The 22,500-nt window shown below is 41.3% G+C and overlaps 1 protein-coding gene across 1 annotated transcript; it reads right to left on the bottom strand.

Annotated features, from left to right (window-relative positions):
• Positions 1 to 310: 310 nt before the first annotated feature.
• dnah12 (dynein, axonemal, heavy chain 12) lies at positions 311 to 22,432 on the bottom strand. The gene is made up of 74 exons (XM_079359957.1): positions 22,306 to 22,432; positions 21,960 to 22,202; positions 21,711 to 21,798; positions 21,591 to 21,617; positions 21,298 to 21,487; positions 21,134 to 21,203; positions 20,881 to 21,039; positions 20,571 to 20,766; positions 20,091 to 20,279; positions 19,828 to 19,981; positions 19,645 to 19,736; positions 19,106 to 19,284; positions 18,871 to 19,006; positions 18,647 to 18,772; positions 18,420 to 18,554; positions 17,845 to 18,038; positions 17,521 to 17,764; positions 17,231 to 17,416; positions 16,944 to 17,144; positions 16,640 to 16,834; positions 16,419 to 16,540; positions 16,199 to 16,334; positions 15,981 to 16,127; positions 15,589 to 15,708; positions 15,176 to 15,332; positions 14,909 to 15,081; positions 14,664 to 14,816; positions 14,321 to 14,560; positions 13,800 to 14,045; positions 13,578 to 13,697; positions 13,333 to 13,442; positions 13,029 to 13,212; positions 12,772 to 12,912; positions 12,590 to 12,673; positions 12,195 to 12,383; positions 11,960 to 12,079; positions 11,627 to 11,815; positions 11,400 to 11,551; positions 11,089 to 11,227; positions 10,812 to 10,978; positions 10,455 to 10,710; positions 10,060 to 10,356; positions 9,788 to 9,966; positions 9,390 to 9,582; positions 9,106 to 9,267; positions 8,818 to 9,012; positions 8,467 to 8,600; positions 8,222 to 8,384; positions 8,048 to 8,128; positions 7,788 to 7,964; positions 7,556 to 7,687; positions 7,353 to 7,442; positions 7,120 to 7,260; positions 6,775 to 7,016; positions 6,548 to 6,695; positions 5,936 to 6,081; positions 5,602 to 5,816; positions 5,327 to 5,519; positions 5,039 to 5,231; positions 4,748 to 4,920; positions 4,362 to 4,502; positions 4,105 to 4,263; positions 3,716 to 4,011; positions 3,380 to 3,633; positions 3,140 to 3,280; positions 2,894 to 3,031; positions 2,579 to 2,812; positions 2,280 to 2,468; positions 1,650 to 1,753; positions 1,350 to 1,554; positions 1,098 to 1,235; positions 903 to 994; positions 739 to 806; positions 311 to 615 (listed from the first exon to the last, which is right to left on the bottom strand). Exons 2-74 carry the CDS (start codon positions 22,172 to 22,174, stop codon positions 425 to 427), a joined length of 11,925 nt encoding a protein of 3,974 aa, XP_079216083.1. The 5' UTR covers positions 22,175 to 22,202; positions 22,306 to 22,432; the 3' UTR covers positions 311 to 424.
• Between the last annotated feature and the right edge of the window lie 68 nt (positions 22,433 to 22,500).

Below are 22,500 nucleotides of genomic sequence, written 5' to 3' on the forward strand. Positions count from 1 at the left end.
ATGGACCTGCAGTATTCACCTGTTAATTTATTTCCCATTTCATTGCAGTTTATCAAAGCATGGACGCATAATCAGTGAGAGCAAAAGGCAAGCTCCATGTGCCAAGCCAGAGGCGAAAGGAGAGGATCTAGCCTAAGGCCCTCAAAAGGAGCTGCAGTACACCAGGAAGATTACAGTATGTAGGCCCCCATGGGGAATTAACATAGAAGTGGTGTGCAGGCATTTAATAAAAGGCTGCATGCAAAGTGCTTCACAGGTTTGGTATGTTATGAAACTGCACTTTTTTGTTAGTTGTCCATAAACTGATATGTGCACAACTGATTTGAAGTTTTATTCAACATAGTAAATGAGCATAACATTTTTGATGAAGCATTAAACTTTTTTAATCTGACACCGCAACATTCTTCAGATTTGTCGTCTGAACTCAGTCATCGAGTTGGCAGAGCATGGCAACACCACGCTTGATCCAGTGCTGAGGGAGCCTGCTAGTGGGCAACATCATGGAAATGACAAAATTGGTGGAGTGGCCTGTTGTAGAGAGTGTTCCTTTCCTCTCACTCGTCTTGTAGAGAGGGCAGACAAACAGCCTCTGTGGTTGACTGGTGCTCTTTTGAGCTGCAGGGGAGAGAAGGAAGCAAAAAGACAAAGAAAATGAGGAACAGTGAGGAAGGAAAAAAAAGAGGAAAAAACACAAGGAATTATTTAAAAGATTTAATACAGGGGTATGATGATACTTACTTGGTTTTATCCAGATGATTGGCATTGTGTCAAACAAGACTTTGGGATGCTGCTCAGCCAGAACGCCACTACGGATAAAAAAAAAAAAGTTTATAAAATATTGTTCATCCCCACCATTTAAATATTTTTTTTGCCTTTAAAAAGCCCTGGGTAAAAACCATCACCTGTCTTTGTCCCACCGAGCTCCATCAAGAAACATTCCATTCACATAAACACCGTCCTCAGGCGATGTGTCTGACTCCTCAATAGGGAGAACCTGTAAGTGTAAGTCAATAATAAATCTAAAGCTAAGTATACTCTGCGGGCTGTGAGATTGTATTTGGAGTGAAGATACAGGGATTCAAAGTCTTTCTTTTAACCTCAAAATCAAAGCCTAGCAGGTCAATTGGGACGTGGTATTTTCGGGCGTAGTTCTGCATCGCACCAGTCAGAAAGGCCTGGGTGAAGAAAAAGCCGGACAGCCAGAACACGTTCGGTTTATCGGTGTCATACCAATCCTGTAGACACACAAAGTAAAAGTGTAGTCATAAGTTGCTAAACAAACAGAGTTTCCATAAATCAAAGTTATTTCTCCAGTTTTTCATGTTAGAATCTTTCCTCAATAGTCTCACCTGCAAAAACTTCAGTCTTGAGAGAAAGTCTGTCACGTAGCTGCCCAAAGGCTTGAGGCTGGGATAAGAGCGCTTGGCCCATTTCTCTGGGACCTTGCCCACAATCAAACTGCCCGCAACTGCCTCCAGTTCTGCATCCATCACCACCAAGCCCTTGATGGCCTTCAACAGATTCTGTAGACTCACACAGATGGTAGTACACAGCCTGAGGAGAAAAAAAAGAAGAACAGCGGTTAAGATGATGGTTGTTGATGGTGAACTGTGCGTCTCAGAGTTCTGCATTGTGTTGTTCATTCATACGTGTTGTAGCGCTCCATCTCTTGGACCAGTACAGTGTTCATGCTCTCTTCATAGATCACTGGAAACTTCAGCAGAGCTGCTTCTGTGTCAAAGTTATTGGGAAGCTGTTGAAAGAAAAGTCAGTTGGTTAAAGAAATATACAACGGAGTGCGTGCAGCAAGCAATCATGAAAAGGGAAGCACTAAATCGGCAATTCAACAGAAGTGTACACCTGTACTTGTGCCCCCTGATATCTTCCACCAAAATGGGAGATACAGGTGAAGATAGAACTTCTGAAGTTAAATTATTATTAATATTTGTAAAATGTAATTTTCTTGTCTTTAAGTTAAAAAACATTTCCAGAACCATTTCTCCCAAAAAGGTGGTTTTTTAAAAATCTTTCGGCCTTTAACAGCAAGGAGAGCAATGGAGAGACAGATGTGGGAGAAAGAGTCACATGAACCAATGGAGGACATGAACCAAATAGCATCAGGAACAGTGAAAAAATCCAGCGACCAGTGCAATTCCATCTGTTACTTTTTAGGGCATTTCTGTCTTGGCCTTCGTGAACTGCTGTTCCTGCCATCCCCAAAACTCACTACCACACTGCTAAGAGTGACTGAATGTAAACGGGATGTGGAAAGCTTTTACCTTGGTAAGTATGTCTTTTGCTATGTCGTACAGTGTGTTGTCGCTCCCGGAGCTACCACCTCCCTTAGCTCCTCCCCCTTGGGTAAGCAGCAGCGAATCAAACAGCAGCTTTGTCTGCTGCAGATCTTTAGAAATGTCTACATTTTCATGCATCCCGAAAACCTCTGGATGCTGGCTGAAAGGAAGTTCCTGCAATGAAATGAAGTTAATAGTTCTTAGTTGTAAGTCACTATGTTTCCTAAAGAGATAAACAACATGCATTTTGCTGTTTATTTGTGACATCTTAGGTTAGGCTTTACCTTGATGAATTCAATGTAGTCCTCATAGTTGGATTTGGGTGGGGCATGGTATTCACCGCTGGGTGAGAAAGGGTAGCGAGGTGTCTCAATGATGTCCTGGTTATAGAAATCTGCTAAAATGGTCAAGAGGAGCCGCCTGTCCCAGTCGTCAGTCACACGGCCACCATAGTTACACTCTCCGGTCAGGTAAGATATAGCCTCAAAAGGAACCTTATCATATTCATTTACAAATTGCTAAAGAGAGAAAAACACACAATACATTTTAGAATCCTGGGATTGTAGAAACGTGGTCTCTAAAAGTGAATGATTTAATACCTGTAGCTGTCGGATGCTTATCCGTAGATCAGATTCATTAAAACCATAGGGAATATTCCAGCCCAGTGGACCAAACTTCTTTCTTTCCTGAACAAGAGCATGGAAGAAGCACAGGCCATACAGTAGCTTCTCCCAGATCTAATGAGACGAGGAGGAAAAAAACGAAACACAATACCTTAATACAAAAGACCAACTTGATCAACAAATACAATTTCTAATGCACAACAGAGCTTTCCATCAACCCACCAGCTCTTTTTTGGGACAGTTATTGAAGAAGTTTTGGTCAGAAACAGGATCTGACAAGTAAGACTGCAAGAGATTGAGGCGGAGTCCAGTAGGAGGCTCATTCGTCATTTTCACCCCATTCTGCAGGATGGTCACTGGAAACTGGCGTCAGGAAAGATCATAATCATATCAAAGCTCCATCTTACTGTTTAAAGTTGGTATTATATCTGCATGTGCCAAATAATACACATTCAACTTTACTTTGGCTGAAGGGTAGCTTGTGAGCCAAAGTCGAAAGTCAGGGTGGCATGTAGCGGGACTGAAATCCTCACAGATTTTCTCTAGAGAGGACATCCAGGAAACAGCCAGGTGACAGTTCTGCAAACACACCCACGTCCCGTCCTGCATGGCGGTGGATATCATTTTGGCAGCAATGGGTCCCTGGCCCTGCCCCAGAGAGATGGACTGGAACTTGGCACCATTCATGTTTTTGTCACTGGCAAACTTCAACAGGCCTGTGGGGGGGATATTGTAATCTCTGATCACTTTCAGGAGGTTGCATCTTTGACGGTCAATTATTGTCACTTTAGGACTTACTGGCCATGGGATCTGCTCCCGGGGACAGCACAAACACAAGAGGGATGGTGGAGTTTGAGTCCAAGTAGCTTTTACTCAGGTCAAAGGGAGGGGGCTGGACAAATTTCTTGCCCAGTTTGCCAGTCACATATTTAGTCACAGCAGGCACTATCTTGTCCTGCCTGAGACATCGAACAATAATCATCTTTTGCAGCTCATTAAGTTCTTCACACCAGGGAGTGGGCAGAGGAGTGTTGCAAGGCTCTTTGCTGTCATAAATGGGCTTGAAGTCTTCTGGGCTTTTGATGAAAGCCTCTCTGTGGAAAAAAAAAACAGAGTTAAGTTCCCTCCATTACACAAAAAAAGGATTATTTGGTTGAGATAGTTTGTGATTGGTGATGCTTTTTTACTTTATTCCCTGTAAGCCAGGCAGATCACTGGCTCTACAAAGCTCATCCCAGCTCTTGTCCTGTAGCCAGCTGGGGTCTGGGTTGGGAATAGTGTTCTGCAGACCCACTCCTCCAGTCAGTAGAAACATTAAGTCAGAGTATTCAATCTCCTTTTTTGCTCTAGGTAGAAAAAAAAAAAAAAAAAAAAAACAAGTTTGCACTATGTGGCTTAAAACACAAATTCTAATAATGTGACTGATTCATCCAGCAACACTTACAACAACAGATTGCTGCAGAGCAGGAATGAAAAGAGAAGTTTGTCCCTCTCAAAAAGAGAGCGGCAGACATTACAGTAGAGGTTATAGGTGAAGTGATCAATCAGGTATCGAAGCCGCCGCTCCAGGATCTTGGACTTGTTACTGATGAATAACAGACAGAACAATGAAAGTGTAAAAACTTCATGATTAAAGCATGAATCTAAGCTTCTAAGTTGTATTCAATAATCCCCCTTTTTGTCCCATGGTTAAATCAAGTGTGATTATGTTATACAGATTGAGAATAATGTTTTTTAAACTGCTGGTTAAGTCATGAAGTCCCAGCAAATTTGACTGAATGTTTACCATCTCTGGGACACAACAGAGTCCCCTTCATGTGCAACACTCACCTGTCTTGAATGGAGTTAATGTAGAGGTTGACAAACCAGCTGAGAGAGTACTGGTACATGGGGTCTATGTTGGTGAGGTCAGCAATGCTAAAGAACAGGATGGAAGAGTGCTTGGCTATGGCTCTATAACCTTCTCGAGACTCTGCTATCTTGATCTCTGTCTTCTCCGCAATCTGTAAAACATGTGACAGAAGGAAGTTATATTACCAAATGTCAGACTCCTCACATTCTAAATACAGGTGTGGTTTTTGTAATAGAACAGGAAATGGTAATTTTTCGAAAAGTCCACACCTGCTGTTTCTTGGAAATCTCATTGGACATGATTTTTGCAGAGTCCAGAATTTGAATGGCACTTTCATCCTCCAGGATATTTCCTTCAGACGACTGCAGCGTCTCCAGGATCTTGTCCTCAATTTCCTTTAGCTGTCTCTTATTATCAGCTGACTGCAGGATAAGTGCGTTTCTCTCCTCTTCCAGCTCTGGTCTGTGGTGAAAATGGAGAGCAGAAATATTCTTTAAAAATGAAAAGAATTCTATCAAGGGGATAACGACGTGACTTTTTTTTTTTTTGGGTGCTACCTCTCCTTGGCGACAACTATCCCAAGTAGCTGGTCCTCCAGGCCCTCTGGTGTAATCATGAAGTTAAGCAGAGATACCTTAGTGGCCAGTTCTGGAAGGTAGTGTGGGTTCCTCAGCTTAGTGGTGATGTAAAAACGGAATTCAGAGGAGTATTCAATAACACTCTCCCCAAGCTTGATGCAATCCACACCGCCTACGTGAAACAAACATAATTTTGAATGCATACAATTTTTTTGAATCACAATCTGAATTGCCCAAACAGCCTTCAGACTCACCTTGTTTGAAGATTTGTTTGAGCAGCAGCGGTTCCAGCGATGGGTCCAGCTCCTCCCCTACATTTTCCAGCAGCAAAGGTGTTCCAAACTGAATGCAGTTTTCCAAAGTTCTCATGTAGTCCCCATCTGTCAGCTTGATCACACTCAGGTTGTTGTCTTTCTCTGAATTCTTCACCCACTTGTTGGCCTGACCCTGAGGGTCTATCATTAGGGGCCTTCAATAACACAAATATTGATGGTGGGACAAATCTTAGGTTCAATTGTAAACCCTGGTGCATGTTTATGTAAGAAATAAGAGATTTCTCTTCAAAACATTCGTATAATACAGACTCACCATCGTCGGGAATTACTGACAATGACACCATTGTCAATAGAGAAAGAGTCACTGGGAAGGCCTGCAATGTTCCAGGCCCTGATCTTGATAGGATCTCCCAGGGTCTTACTGAGGGAGAAGTCATCTGATGATGGGATTTTCTTGGACTAGAGATATTGAGGGAGTGCAAAATAAAAATATGAAGCAAGTAAGTAAGGCAAGTTTAATAATACTGTATAGCACAGTATTCACAGTCAAAGGTCGCAAGGGGCTTTAAAGCAACATACTGTACATATACAATATACAATATATATACTGTACAAACGAGTAGTTGATGGACCGACATTTTTAAATCCTGATATGACCAGGAACAATAATTGGCTCAGTAAAATCCACAAGTAGACTGGGTGCACATGATTGCTCATAGGCCTGCTTTTTCACCACAAAGCTCGATCACCACAAGTCTTAAAATCCGTCTGTGGGACAGACAGCAGGTTGAAGGTGTTCAACCTTAGCGAACGGGTTGGTGAATACAGGTGAAAGAGTTCTCACAAAGATTCTGACCTTGAATGGCGAGTCTTAACTCAAATAAAGCTTCTGAAAAGTCTTATAAAAGATCTGTCAGTGTGTTACTTGGCAGAGTTTGGTCCATGACTTGGTGCAGTCCTGTCTGAAGCCTGCAGTGAAGGCCCCAAGGTAAGCGATAACCCCAGCGGAAATGAGAACGTCTCCAGTCAGGTTGTCATACGTGTTCTGCAGATCATCAGCTGCTTTAGACCATCTACAAGACACAATCAATTAAGTCAGTTATAGTTCTATTTTCAGAACAATTTACAGAATGTATATGTCTTCATTCTGACCTGGTCTTTTCTCCGCCCAGACCACCAATAAGTTTCTCTGCCCTCTCCAACTTCCTCGCACACAAATCCACCTGGATCTCCAGCTGGGCCTTCTCTTCTGTCTTCTCCTCAAAGGTTTTTTGAAGGGCAGCCAAGCGGTCCTCTACTTCCTTTAGTTCGCTTCTCTTCTGGTCGAGCAGGGCCATGGTAGCAGCTAGCGACTCCTGTGCCTCTGCAAGGTTTGCCTTCTTCGGAGCCACAACCTAAAGCCAAAGACAAGGGTTGTAATCAAAGAATAAGTTGATGCATGTATGCAAGTTCGTTCAAGTGAAAAAACAAATCCATTCAAAGCCAAAGTCACTGCACCTTTGCCACTCTGTCATACACCTCCATTGCTTTGATCCACTTGCAAAGGCCCTCTGCTGCAGAGGAGGCCTTTGCCACTATACTGGGCTCAAATTCAGGATTAGTCATGAATTCACTACGGATCTTTTGCATCACAGGGACCTGCAGCAAAAAAAACAAATGGAAGAGTCTAACCATGCTGAATACAAGCAAAGTATGACATAATACATGTAGAACTTCTTTTAGACGCTCACAGGAATGTTGTCTTTGTCATATACTCTAAGATCTCGTAAAAAGTTCATGTCACCCAGTAGTTTCTTGCTCGGGCCCCAGTAGTCCAAAACCTGGCAAAACAAAATATGTGAAATGATTAGTAAGGTAAGGTTTGACAAAGTGGCCACAAATAAGAAGAACAAAAAATGATTTCCTTTCAAGATGTGATTTTATGCAGTCAAACCTTTTTTCCTGTCCCAGCTGGGTCAGCTATCTTATCCGGCTTTATTTCCTTCATCACACACACAGCTGACATGACCAGCTTCACGCCTGAAGGGGGATTTTTCATCGACTTTACAATTGTCACATCAGACGGCTGAAAGGAAACGGGAAGCTCAACTTACTGAACTGTATACACACAGTGAAAGTCTGAGTAGATTAAGTTATCACAATGAAGCACCTGCAGGATTTCTCACCTTCAAAGTGTCCAGGGCAGAGAGAGCAGCCTCCAGGGCAGGGATGGCCTCAGCCAGGTCACTCTCACACTCATTCTTCAGAGCCTGAGCTGCATCGGCTTTTATAGTCGCAGCTTCCTCATCAACACGTACAACTTTACTTTTAGCCTCTACCTCTACAGACTCCACCTCAATCACCTGATAAAGTCATCACATTCAGTCAGTTTTCAAGTTCTCTGTATACTCAGTTAACATTACTGTGAATGAAGATATTCTTTCACCTTCATCATTTTGTTGTTGTCTATTTTTGCCTGTTCCAGTTTGGGTTGTAGGTCTACAAGCTCCTTCTTCATCTCACTGACCTGTGAGGGACATTAATAAAATAATACATAGACATGCATGCTGAAAAAACAAAATCAGGTGAAATAAATGAATAAAAATGATGCTGCAGATACCTGAGATTCAGCAAAGGCTAGTTTATCCAGACCGTTGGTATACCTCTGTTTTGCTTTCATGACAGTATCTCTTTTTTGAGTGAGAAGCAGCCGGAAAGCTGCAATCAGCTCCAGGTAGGATGTGGGGGTTACATAATTATGGCGACCCAGCTCAGAGAGGAATCTACAAAATAAAACATCAGTCCAATTAAAAGCTTGTAAAAATCCTTAACCTTTTGAATGTTCAAGTCATCGGTAAGCCATACCTGTGTGAGAGCTCTTTGGCAGCGGTATGGAATGTTTTGCAGATGGGTACGACTTCCTTCCTTTCATTCTCACTCATCTCCAAAGGCTCCAGGAAGGAGTTGGCAACCCGCTCAAGAGCCTCCTCTGGCCATGGCTGTCAGGGAAGAAAAAAGAGATGGTGTTCATATTAATGCTGACTCCATTGATATAGTGTTTATTTACAAACCTATTTTTCACTTTTATTATTCTTTTTTTTTTTCCACATCTGATTGGCTGACACAAATTGGTTGACAGTTTTCTCCATCATTTCATTTGCAACAAGTTTTACTAATACCATTACGACAAACAAGCTAATGGATTCTTAATATCACCTGAAACCAGTCAATGGTACAGCAGTTGATAAGGGATGGGAACTGGCGGAGGCGATTTCGAAAGGCGTCTCCAATCGGACTGAAGGCTACAACAATATGCAGGTTCTCTCGACAACGCGCCACGAAGAAAGCAAACAGAGTCAAAGGACTCAACTCCAAGTTCTTATTACCAGCCTGGGCAATAGGACGTACTGTCTGAAGATGGAAAGATTGAAAAGAAATGAACATTGATTTACACAAGATATATACTGTTCTATGGGGCTGTACAAATAGTTTATGACATCCTACCTCCATGATCTCCTGTTTCTCGTCTATCGCAAACAGATTGGGTACCTCCCCTGTGTTCAGGACACTGTCCACATCCTCCAGAAAAGCCTCATCTTTGATTTGAGCATCAGTGAGCAGGAACACTGTTTTCTGACCTTTGACCCCAGCATTTTTCAGCAGCATCTTAAATATAAGAAAAGGTAGAATGTTGTCAAAATCTTACACAACTGTATTAATTGCGTAATGTATCATAAGAAGGAATCAACATGAGTACAAAGCGGTCTGTATGATACCACAAATCTGACCTTTAGATCATCTCTCCACTCAGTGATGCCATAGCTCTTAGAGATCTCAGGTTGGAACATGGTCATGTGCGCCATGGATGTAGCCAGACGGGTGATTGACTGGCGTCCGCTGCCTCCCACTCCCACTAGTAAGGCATTACCTCCAGGTTGCTTCAACACACGGCTGATACGAGACAGGTGCTCAAGGACATACCTTCATAATGAAGACCAATTGTCAGCTATTCAGGTTTTATTGAGAAGATATGCTATAAAAGCATGGCTTTATTTTCATATTGTATTAAAGCACATGTTATTTGGCTGGATGTACAGTAATAAATATCTTTTAATTGTGCTTTCAAAGTAAAATGCTTCAGAGCAACTTTTTTTTTATGAATCTCTATAATATTTAAAGTGATTACCGAAAGATGACAAGGTTCATGTGATTCTTGTGCATTTGGTTGTATTCCTGGAGACAAGACTGCACCACATTTGAAAAGCTATCCATTGATGGCACCTCAGCGTACAAACGCTCATCGTCCTCCAGGTCAGGGTTCATGTAGTCGCCAAACAGAAGATTCCGCATGTCTTCTTCAATCAGCTAAAAAGACACACAGTGTATTCTACTTGTTTGAAATAAATACATATCTATATATTTTTAAAGAAAACTTAATTTTAATGCATCTTAACTTACCTTACTGCCTTCTTTCAGATGTTCAAACACCTGCTCAAAGTTCTCTTTGAAGTGTTCTTTGAGGATGCCAGTCATCAGCTTGTAGAGCCATGCTCGATCTTTGTCATCCACCAGGCGATCATAGTAGACGCGGAACACCTCATGGACAAACAAGCGTATCATCGTGCGCTTGTTCTCCAGAGAATTCTTCTTAAGCAGTAAGCAGCCCTGGATGACACGTGAGAAGTCCCGCAAGTTGAAGGTGTAGTGAGACTTAGCTGGAGTTGGCAACAGATTCTCCATGGCTTTCTTGTACACCTTTCAAAATTAAAAAAAAAAAAAGGATACAAGCAACACATCAAAAACAAACCCATCAATCGAGATTGAACAGTAATCTGTGTTTTCAGGAGACTCACTTCCATTGTTGCTGTCACTATTTGGCTGCCAATGGTAAAATATTCAGGCGGGAATTCATTGTTTTTGAGGTAAAAGGCTACAATGCTGGAGAAGATGCGAACCATGGTGTCATCACTGAAAGCGTTAATGCTAAAGATGTTGAAGTGGCGAAGAAAGCGGGATGTCACGGCATTCCTTCCACCACCAGGGGGCCCCATAGCTGCGATGAACTGTAGATCAACAAGACTGATCCTGGAGGTATCTTTCAGGTCATACCTGCCAGAGCAAAACAGATGAGGTCTGTGGGATGAACAATGCTTACGCTTCCTGAAGGAAATTAATATTGAAAAACGCATCTCATAGAAAATTGTTCTAACCAGTTTCCGTGGTCCATATACTGTCGAAGTAGTTCCACAGGTGGCTGAGCTCCAAACTGTTCCAGCGCAGGCATGTTCATGTCATCTACAAAGATGACACACTTCTTTCCCATGGGGGGGCCATACACCCCCTTCCTTCTCTTATCTAACCTGGACATGATGATACTCTAGGAAACATCAAACATAGAATAGCCACTTACTTGTTAAACAAATTGTATCTAGTAATGTATTCCTTGCAAGCCAAATATTTCTTGGTGAGCGCTTGCTTAATGCAAACCTGAGTTTGGTTGGCGCTAGTCCGAGCTGAAAAATTGATGAAGAAAGGCAGATAGCGCTCTTTGTCCAAATTGTTCATCAGCTTCTCTTTCACATATACTGACTTTCCTGTGCCAGTAGGACCAACAAACAGCAGAGGTCTATTGAGAGAAAGGGAGGAAACGTTTACCAGACTCTATTGAAGGGGAGAGAAATGTTGGAAGAAATGACAAATATTCTATTGAAACAAATAGTAGAGGTAGAAACAACGTTTTCAGGTTACAGCATTCAGCATTTGTATATCAGTCGCACCATGCCCCATGGAATACTTACACTGCATAGGTGATGCAAAGATCCATGAGGTAGGTGTAACGAACTGTATCTATGGTGGGAACAATGATCTCCTGCACTTTGGTGGTTTTGTCCCCCAGGTTGACATTCTTGATGCCATCATTCCAGTGAATCCAGCGACCCTTTCCTTTAAACTGTTTAGAGATGACAACCTTGTTCAACCTGAACAAACTTGTTCAAACTGAAAAACCTCAGAGTGATGTAATTACCTCATAGAAATACTCATACACCAGGCCCTTCTCATCTATTGGACACTCCCATTTCCCAACGGTGGCAGGGAAAGGATGTTCTTCTTCCGTTCCTGACACCATCCCCCTGAAGAATTCACTAAACCTCTGTCTGCTGTCTGCATCGCAGCTGCCACCCACAGACCAGACCAGGGCGAAGGCAAAACCTGCCTGTAGTTACAAAGGTTGAAAAGGTGTTGTACAAAAAGTTTACCTACTGAAATGCAAAGAGTATTGGAGTGTGACTATGGAGTAATGAATATGGTTTAATGTTAATGCAAAAAACAACAACAAAGAAAAAAAACGGTCCTTTACCATGATCCAGGTGCGAATATTTTTATCCCCTGGACCTGTCTGTACAGGGTTTGTGAGCAGCATCTCAAAGAGTCGACACAGGGACACCACAGTGTTACTGTTGTTAGTGGAAACAACCTCCTGCAAACAAAAAGTATACTTCAGTTTGTCATAAGTTCTGCATTTTATTAAGCAATAAACTTCAATGTTTAAATGTTCTACAGATATTCTGGATCTGGGGCCAGGGCTCACTTACTCTGCAGTGTTTCCGCAGCATCCTGAGAGTAGGCGGCAGCAGCCAATGGAAGAGCTCCAGCAGCAGGGAGCGGTTGTTGGGGCTCTGGAGAGCATCAGGAAGAGTGTTCATCCAGGAGATTACTAAGGGCTCCCAGCCCAACTGAGACGGCTCCATGTAAATCATACCACATCTGCTGACTGTGGCAGGCTGCAGTGGTAGGAAATAAGCAAACAAACACAGTATGATATCATCCAAATAACTCCTGCCAATCATGCAATTAGAGTGGTTCCTTCCACTGGCTAATAAAAAGGTGTGTATGTGGTCTAACACAGATGGAACTTAAAATGAAGACCACTGATTCAATTAAGTTTCAAAAGCTTAATGATTAATTCAACTCCAAACTTCGAACTCACAGAGGCCTGTGATAGATCCATGGCTTCAAAAATCAGACTCATCTGATTGGACATCTGGATTATCTCACCACTCATCAGGCACAACTGTGGAGGAAAAGGAAAGTAAAAATCCACCTGAAGTACATGTGGGAGAAAGAAACATGAGTAGAAACAGTGAAAGCTTTTTACTGCGTGGTGTTTACCTTTTTGTTGTCATCCAGCACAGTGTTCATGCTCTCAATCCACAGTGTATCAATAGGGCCATCGAACACCACCCACTTACGATCTGGCGTGTCAGCAGATGCAAACTCGCGAAATGTGTTGGCCACGATCCCATCTGTCCACTAATAATAGGGGGAAAAGAGTAAATGGCTTCCTGCTGTCTCCTATTCAACATTAGCACTTTACATATACAATATTTCTATTTCATCTGTGATACAAAATATAACAGGGTGTCTACCTCATGGGAAACTAGGTCAAACTGTCCAAAGAGCTGTCCCATGGTGATTGACTTTGGGTTCAATGTCCTAAAGATGATCTTTTCCTCCTCGCCGTACCCTCTTTCATTCATGAGAGTCAGAGTGTCAGCTAGCACATGAAGCACTTTGGTCTTTCCAGCAAAAGGTTCTCCCACAAGCATAAACCTGGAAAAGAGAAAATACTCTCAAACGGTATTACGGTTCTTATATACTTGATACATGTGCGTTAAATGCTACAGTATGTAACTGCAAACATACACACCATTGAATTGAAACACAACATACCCATGTCTGACTATCATCATCTCATAAGTTTGGATCATCTTATCCAAGAAAACCTTTGTTGGCTGTACGTTGTGTTTCAGGCAGCACTCCTCTGAAGCTTTCAGAAACAGCTATAAAGGAATTTTTTTTTAAAAAACTAAAAAAAAACACTGATTTCAAAACAGCTTACAATATTGATAACTTCATGACATAGCCATTGTTAGATTAAGAACTAAAGAATGAAACAGGGTGACAAAATATCTGACCTGATAGTCGGCCTCAGGAAGAGAGATTCCCGGGAACAAATCACTAGTGATTCCATTGAAGAGTGGAATATCGTGGGACAGAAACTTGGGCTCATTGACATCCTTTATTGACCTCAGGAGCTGAATATTAAAACATATTGAAGACAGAGAAGGGGTCAAACATTTTTCACCTGTAGGGAAAATAACAATTTGTCCAGAATATCTAGATTTCAGCACTAATACCAGTATGTCCTCATTCTCATCAGGAAACTTGAGCTTGAGATTCCCTGCAGCCACAAGAACAGCTTTGACAGCCCTCATGCCATAATCATAATGGAATTGGGAGGACAGCTGCTCCGAGCAGAGCCTGTAGGTCATCACAATCTTTACTGACAGTGGTTTGGCATTGAGGAAGCCGTAAGAATACAGAGAGATCTCTGCGATTAGGGCATAGTTTGGGACCATCATGGCCACTGTTCGGAATAACACCTGTGCAGAGAAACAAAAGAAACGTAAGATCAGGTGTTCCTGCCACTGTTTGTCACACACTTCTTGCTACATTGTACTGGATGGCATAAAAAGCATCATTGCATCACAATGAATATAATGAAGCTGGCAAAAACACTGGGATGAATCAAGGAATTTGGATCAAATAACGGGATTAATATCATCCATTATGCAGAAGAAGTAACAGCCAATATTTCTTGTATCTCAAAGAACAGACCCACAAAGACTGATCAAACATTATTCAAATGATTGGAGACCTTGAGATTGTCCGGGAGTTCTGAACGTCCTGCATAGCCAGGGTTCATTGTGATGGACACAAAACAGTTTGGATTGAGTTTGAGCATTGTCCCTTCAAAGTCAAAATACTCCAGTTTCAGCTCGACGGCCCTTTGGATGCACAGAACCTGCTGGGCCACCACAGACAGCACCTCCAGCTCAATGCGGTTGAACTCATCAAAGCATGCCCACGCACCAGATGACGCCAGACCTTTAAAAAACTGTGATATATTTCAGCAAAGTGAATGATCAAATCTATCATTTGCAATAATTATTATGGCATTTAATTAATTTTGTGAATCCAAAATGATCTGCTCATGTTACTTTGCCCATGGCGAGGTAATCAAGTCCATCCGAACAGTTGAAGACCACACACTGCACAGCTAGAGCTTTGGCAAGATCTTTTGTGGTCTCAGTTTTTCCTGTTCCAGCTGGACCCTCAGGCGCACCACCCAAATGTAGGTAGAAAGCCCCGATCTAAAACGAAGGGAGTTCAGTGTTAAAAAATATGCTTAATATTATTTTTTAAAGGAAATGTGTCATTGTGAGCCACTTGTCAGACATTTTACCAGTGTTCTGTAGCATCTGTCAGTCAGTGGAGTTATGACCAGACGTGGTGAGTTTCCCAGATACTCATAGGCATACTTAATGTCACAGTTAATTATGCGAATACGGACATTGTCATTGCTCCAGTAGTAACGAAGCTGGGCTAGCCACTGGAAGTCTGTTTCACATGACACGTCTGTAAAAAAACAGAAAAACATTTTCTTTTCAATATTTCTATACTGAGGTATTACTTCAACATCGTCTACAGTCTACTTAGCATTGTATGCCACCTTTGTCAATGAGATCCATGACAACATCCCTAGCATGGACATCAATTGTAACCAGGGCTCCCAAAGTGGTCCTTGTTTGTTTGGGCAGTTTCCCTCTCACCAGCCCTACGATGTCCTTCAACTGATTCTGGAGTTGCTGATAGTAGTTCTTTAAACCCTGCAAAAAAAAAGCCAATTTACACTTTCACTTTTTCCCATCTATCTTTTTAGAATGTCATAATCTTAAGAATATAAAGAACAAAATATTCTGAGTTATCAAAATCTATTACACTGTCCAACACTAGTAGCTGAATTAAGAAGAAATAAACGCTTCTTTGGTCAATGTTTTGTTTTTTTGAAATAGGTATAGCCACAACTTAAAAACTCATATTTTGAAAAGGTCAATTTTCAAAGTAAATGGGGTAAATACATACATCAGCTCCAGCTCTGATGGCTTCATGAACCTCCAAAGTCCAGAAAATCTGGGAAGTGCAAAGCACCACTTGCCCAGGCCACTCCTTCACCCACTGGCTCCGGGCAGTTTCTGCATAAGCCTGTAAATTCAACCACATTCACATTTATGAACAGAACACCCAAAAAAGAAGTTTAGAGAGTCCAATGCAGAACATGATGCACACACAACATTATCTTCTTTTATCTATAATTAAATATATTCTTGACTAATTCCAAAGGTGTAAATTCACGTTTGTTATTTCGAGACAAGTTCGAGACGAATACACACGTGCACAAACAGAGCACATGGATATGCATTAATGGAGAGTTTTAAGAGAACACATATCGCAGCATGTAGGGGATCTGATCTTACCAATCTAGACCGAGCCACTACATCTCTGACACTGCGAATCATCAGATCCTCCACCTGTACCAACCACTTCTCCACTGCTCCTTTGGCCTCAGATGTGGAGATATTCTGGATTAGCTGCACACGCTCGTCCTCACTACTATACATGGCCTGGGGTAAAATAATACGTAGTCAGTGAAGGTTTATCAACTACGGTGTTATGGAACATGCTACCGTCTTACCTGGATATCAAGATTGGGTAGAAAGTCGAGTTTGGAAATGCCCTCAAAGCACTTCTTCAGATGGGGCTGCACTCTCAGTGGGTCCTTTGTCTCAGACAAGATTTCCAACATTTCATCGTTGGATAAGAAGAAAAACCTACAAAAACATCAGTGATAGGTATCCAATATCTTTGATATTAAAAAAAGGATTGGCGAACGAAGCTTGCAAGATTTAGCTTACCGTGGAAAAAAGAGACGCTTCTTCTCCAGATATGCATTCAATCCTTTCATGATGGCTTCCAGGAGGTTATTAGAATCTTGCAGTTTCTCTAGCAAACCAGGCAGTGAGGTAGCTGCCAGAATCTACAATTACAAATCACCGGTTAACAGAACAATGCTATCTTTCAAACTTCCTTTTTTTGTAATGAATAATTTGTTACAATAACGCTTTTTCAAGAGCACCTTTGGGTCCTTTACACAATGCCTCATAACTTCTTTCCAGTTTTTGTCAACAGTTTGGAAAAGTCGTCCCTCCTCAGGAATCTGCTGCATGATGTCCTGAGAGGAGAAGATGGGCTCCAGATAGAGCCACTGGGCCTGCACCTTCAGCCACTCATCTATGGTTTCCTGGATTCGAAGAAGACGCTCCTCCCATCGCTGAGAAGAACAAACAGTTAAATATCGTCTGGACTGGGTAAAGGCATTACATGAATTCATTCATTATAATTTGGCAAATAAGTTAGGGTCAGGGTTATTTGAACTTAACCTTGATCTCGTTTTCAAATGGTTTGATGAACGGTGAGCCCCTCATAGTCTGAGTCTTCACAATCTGGTCATCTAGCATGGTCTGGATCTCATCCAAGGCAGTCAGAATTGACACTCCAGTTTCTCTGTAAGGCTGATAGTGGAAAGAAATTCCATCCCAAATATGCAACATGGTTTGCATCGCCTTCTCCAGTGAAAATTCCTGTAGAAACACATTGTTTGGTTATTTAACACTTAGCACTTTGCCATTTACTTTAACTGTTTAAATAGTTGTTTGGGTGTTCGCACTTTACTAGCAGCAGCACTGATGGACTCAAACTGTTCCAGGTATGGAGTCAGGTTCTTGTTAAGAATTTTGCGCAGTGTAGTACCAGAGTCAGGAGTGAGGTCATACCCCACTATCTCTGACATCTGCTCCCAGTGGCGAGCTCGGATCCCTTGATTACACAGTATTGACACTACAGGGATGTATTCCTGTTGACACAAACACATTCCACAGCATGGACTAGCATAAAAAAACAAGACTTCTCATACTACAATACTTTATCAAATCACATATTTTAAACAATATACACTACCTTGAATTCTTTGATTTGCTCCATAACAGTTGAGCACAAAAAGACTGTGGGGCTTTCCTGCTTCCTCGGACTATCCACACTGGAGCGTCGCTTCGTCACCCCTGCCATCTTCTCCATCTCTTGTTCCGCCTTATTGTGTTTTTGTTGGAAAATCTTGAGCATCTTAAAGGTCTCCCTAAAGAACTCATCCACCTTACCCTCCATGCTCTCGCCATCTAGATCCTGAAAGGAACCGTCCATCCATCTATTCGCAAAAGAACATATTCGTACGTTGTCATGTAATGTTTTGATGAGAGCACAACATACGTCAGGCTAAAGTCCAACCTTTTCTCCGTGCGCTGCCACTTCAGGACAAGTCCAAACAGTTTAAGATATGGTTCAATGCCGTCTCTGATGACATCAACCTCTGGGTAACGCGTTTGATCCCATTTGTAAAAGTCTTCCTCTTTGTTAATGAAGACGACGGCCTCCTCGGCCTCCTGGAGAAGTTTCTGAACTGTTTTGATGTTCTTTATATACTGCCCAAAAAGTAATCAAAACACAATTACTTTTCTGATTGAGCAGTTTTTCCTGACAAAAACAGTACAACTCTAATAACTTCTTACATTGTTCTGGTCTATATATATTACTAGAAGTGCAAAACAAACAATATATTTATTGTATTATGGTGGCAGTCACATCCTGTAGATTAAGTTGGGAGGTGTTTTGATTATATAGTACTTTTAACTAGTTCAGTGTTTCGGATATACTTCTGTAAGTATCTTCATGTTGCAGTGACAAATATGAGTGGCATTTATATTTCAATATTATTTACAAGAAGAACGTACAAGGGTATATTATTACCAAAAATGTTGGAACCATTCCTCTAAAGGTGTCTGAACTTTCCATTAACACCTCACCTGTTGCATCATATCCAGCTCAGAACAATATGGGAACTCCTCTATCCTGCGTCCCAACTTTTCCAGATGTACCATCAATTTTTCTCTTCTGGCAATCAATTTCTGTTCCCCTTTTTGCCTGGCGTTCTGCAGCACCTGGAAAAGGGACAGAACTTTTCAGAACCAGGTTGTCCATGAGAAAACAACAATGATATAACATTGTGAAACTAGAGAGGCAATAGCATTACCTCATCATTGAGCTCAAAGGAATGAAGGATTTTCTTTGGCCAGAGGAAGACAGTCGAATTAAGTTCTTGATCCTCTGGCTCAATGATGCTGACATCAAGGAGGTAGATCAATCTGCAGTAGGCTTCCTGTCAGGACAGTGATGTATTTACTTCTTAAACAGACTTACTGTACATGTTGTATGATGTGGTACACATAATGTAAAGCCAATAGTCTGGCTACCAACCTTTATTTTTTCATTAAGTTGTGCAAGACCATTTGTCTTAATGAAATTAATATAATGAATGAGCTGAGTCATCTCCTCTGTAGTCTCTGGTATTTTCACAGCCTTCTCTCTGATGGTTTCGAATTCTGAACAGATTCTTTGAACAGACACACAATAGGTTGTTAAAAAAGAATCCAGTATTTTAAACGCAGTAAAATGTTGATTTTTTTTTTTTTTGTTACAAGAAGTGACTCACTGTAGATTCTGCTCTCGGTGGCTGATGATGAGTTTTTTCAGAAGTATTTCTGCATAGTTTTTGGCTTTGTTGGCCAGGCCTTGCTTAAGCTCTTCACAGTCCAGATGGACCATTGTGAAGTGGGCTTTGGCTGGGAGGCTGCTTATCTCCTTTGACAGAGAATGAAACTCCTCCACTTCCTTCAAAAAGAAGTGGCATAACACACTGACAGTCATCCGAAACACTGATGAAATGCAAGAACAGGTTCATAACATGTGCTTCAAATGTTATGTATAATTTGCTATTAATCAATTGAGAATCCTAACCCCACCCTAAAAAAAAGTTGATTGTGTTATTTTTTTATTAATACAATACCAAAAACTAGCTGTGCCATGTACTGCATTACAATGAAAGATGTGTGCTTGGCGTGGTGCATGCAATAATTTTAAATACAAAAACAAACGAAAAAAACAAATATTGTATTCATTTTCTGATTACAGATTCTCAATACAGGAATAAAAGAACAAAGGATACACCGACTCAGCTGTAATTAGACTAACCTTAGTGTAATCTTCAAAAGAGTGCTCCTCTTTCATGAATTTATCCACCCTAGCTTTTGCCATTCCATTGACTAACCAGTCATAGTGGGCAACTGCAAAATAAAACAGAAAAAGTCAGCAAGAAGTAAATGTTTAAGTTATGTGGCGATTATAGGAAGAAAAATACTATTCTGGAAATGTCACCATAGTTCTTGAAATGTTTGTCAGGTTGTTCTAGATTCTTGCATAGGGTGGACTTGACAGTGACCTTAGCCCAAGAAAGAATGTGATCGGCCACCTTTGCATCCACAAACACTGTTGCCCCTTGTAGAAGCCATGACTGGACTGTCTGAACTTTCTGTGGGTCAATGTGAAGATAAAAAAGAAAAGATCAAAATACGACTTCACATGAAGATGATGGCCCAAAGTGGTATTTTTCCATTACATTTCTTTTACACCTGACCCACCTGCAGTGTATTTGTAATGGCATAAAGAATCTGAAAGACAGCAGCTTTTAGATCTTGTAAGGTGGGATAAATTTCCATCTTTTCATCATCGAAGGTCAAGGCCATGCGAAAGACGGGGAGGCGGTGAACAGCGCTTGGATCAAACAGACCGACAAACTCCTCTACACTTTTATGAAGCACCGATTTCAACTGGGAATTTGCAGAAGACAAAAGTCCATCAGGTCATTTTTTTTTTTTTTTGCAAAAAGGAATATCCATGAAGAATACTATGGTTTCCATTATTTTTATTTGGCAAAATGATTTCACTTCTTAATTCAGAATCCAGATCAGATTTACCAATAAACATCAGGCTGGACTATACATTTAGTTTAATAGTACAGGTTTAGATGTAGCAGTGTTTCTCATAGATGGGTTGCCAAAAAATAAAAACGTATGTACTCTTCCTAAGTCAAAGCCAAACTTCAGTCAATAAAATCTTACCTGATTTGAGATGAGGGTTGAAACACATATGAAGAAGGAGTCCAGTTTGTCCTCTTTCACCCTCCTCAGTGATTCATTACTTGTTAATAAACTGATGACTTTAGGAAGCCATGTGTTCATGATATGGTCTTCTGTCCTCTTACACTGCAAAGCCATTTTGTTCAGTAGGCTCTTACAGTCTACAGGTCCTGAAGCACTGATGCAGGAGAAACACACTTCAACTCAAAAACAAGTCTTCAGTAGTCATGTGCGATACTGTAGTTCTGCAATCCTTTATGAAGTGTCATGCATTCATAGTTTCTTTACTTACCAACATTCAGTGAGGTCAACCACGATTAGTGAAGAAAAAGTCTCATAGCCAATCTCAAGGACAGTTTGCATTACGGGATGAAGAATGTGTAGATTTTTTTGCATAAACTTGCGACTTCTAGTGAACCTTTGATGCCAAGGTTGGGAGAACTCACAATGTCTGCCAAAGATTTGAATTACAGATCAGGAATGGGCATCCAAAAAAGACAAGCGAATATATTTTCGTAAACCATTTCTCTCCATAAGACACTCACTTTGTTTGTGTAGCTGCCTGTTTTTCACAGCTAGGTCCTTCATTCTGTGGATTCTTTAGTACTGTGTCCACTGACGGAAGTGAAAATGGTATCAGACAGCGTTCAACTTTTCTCAACATGTGCACTGCGAACATTAATACATACATTCAAATAACTGGCAATACCTGTGTGCCTGACGATCACATTGTGGAAGTCGTTACTGACTTCCTTGCAGAGCTCCTGTAGAAGTGCTTTGGACTCAAGAGTCTCTTGGAGTTTAAGAGGGACTCTGGCAACAATGGAGTCCAACCAATGCTGCTGGATTGGAACCACTGGACTGCTCTCCACACAGTGCTTCAGAAACATATAGTTCATCTGTGCATGAGATTAAAACTAAATTAGAGAGGCATTAAACACTTAAACATGGTGTTTATTCTCTTAAAAGGTCAGATTTAAAAATTTTAAGATTTAATCTTACCGTTCGCTTCCGATCCTCACTGAGCATCTGCAAGAATTATTAAAACACATGCATTATGGCTATATTTAAATGTACATTTTTATTTCAAATGTGAGATATGTATATTTGTGCTTGCCATACAGATGGTGGAAACTGTGGCTCTGGTGAATGGTTGCAAACTGCTTCCCTCTCTTTGCTCTGTCTGTAGTCCTTGATTGCTCTAGACACTCTGTAATCAATAATGCAACAAACACATTACATTGCAGGACAGGCCCAGTGGTCTACAGCCTATTATTACTTACTCCACATAATATGCAGGAATCATTTCCTAGTATATTTGGCTATGATGACTGACAAAGTAAAGCTGCCAGAGCTGAGCTGAAAACGCACAGTATCTTATGGAGTTGCTCTTGTTGCACTTTGCTTCTCCTGTGCCGCAGTAGTTTCTCCTGAATACGTATTCTTCGGGCTATCTCCTCCTTTGCTGCAGTGGCCTGTGCAACCTCATCATCCCCCTGCTGCGCTCCTTCAATCGGGGGTAAGACCGGGAACTTTGATATCCCTTTCACCGCTGTGGCTTTTAATGGTCCGGGAGAAGTAGCCATCTCCAGCAGCAACACGCCACTGAAAGAACTGTGAACGGTGAAGATGATCAAAGACGTTTTTGACACAGTCGTAAAAGTCAATAAAGAATAGAATTGTTGCAGTGATAAACAGCAGGCTAATTTACCCTCACCTTATTCAATATCTTCTCGCTTTGGTAAAAATGTTAATTGCTCATTTAAATATACTAAAGTTAGCTTCCGGGGAGATCACTGAGAATAAAGTTAACAGGGTCGTTACCGTGGAAACAGTAAACGTTAGTCATGAGGAGGGAGGCGGGGCTTGTTCGGATAAGGTATGGGTTACCATAGATATACATAAACAAGAT

This window comes from Symphodus melops (genome assembly GCF_947650265.1).
Source record: "Symphodus melops genome assembly, chromosome: 13".
NCBI lineage: Eukaryota > Metazoa > Chordata > Actinopteri > Labriformes > Labridae > Symphodus > Symphodus melops.

Bases quoted from the DNA above. Each gene is read 5' to 3' on its own strand.
- dnah12 (XM_079359957.1), bottom strand. From the start codon at position 22,174: ATGGCTACTTCTCCCGGACCATTAAAAGCCACAGCGGTGAAAGGGATA. The intron at 12,080-12,194 runs GTAAGTGAGCCC...TTTTGTTTGCAG, and splicing joins TGCTGCGGAAACACTGCAGA to GAGGTTGTTTCCACTAACAA. The intron at 807-902 runs GTGATGGTTTTT...TTTTATCCGTAG, and splicing joins GCTCGGTGGGACAAAGACAG to TGGCGTTCTGGCTGAGCAGC.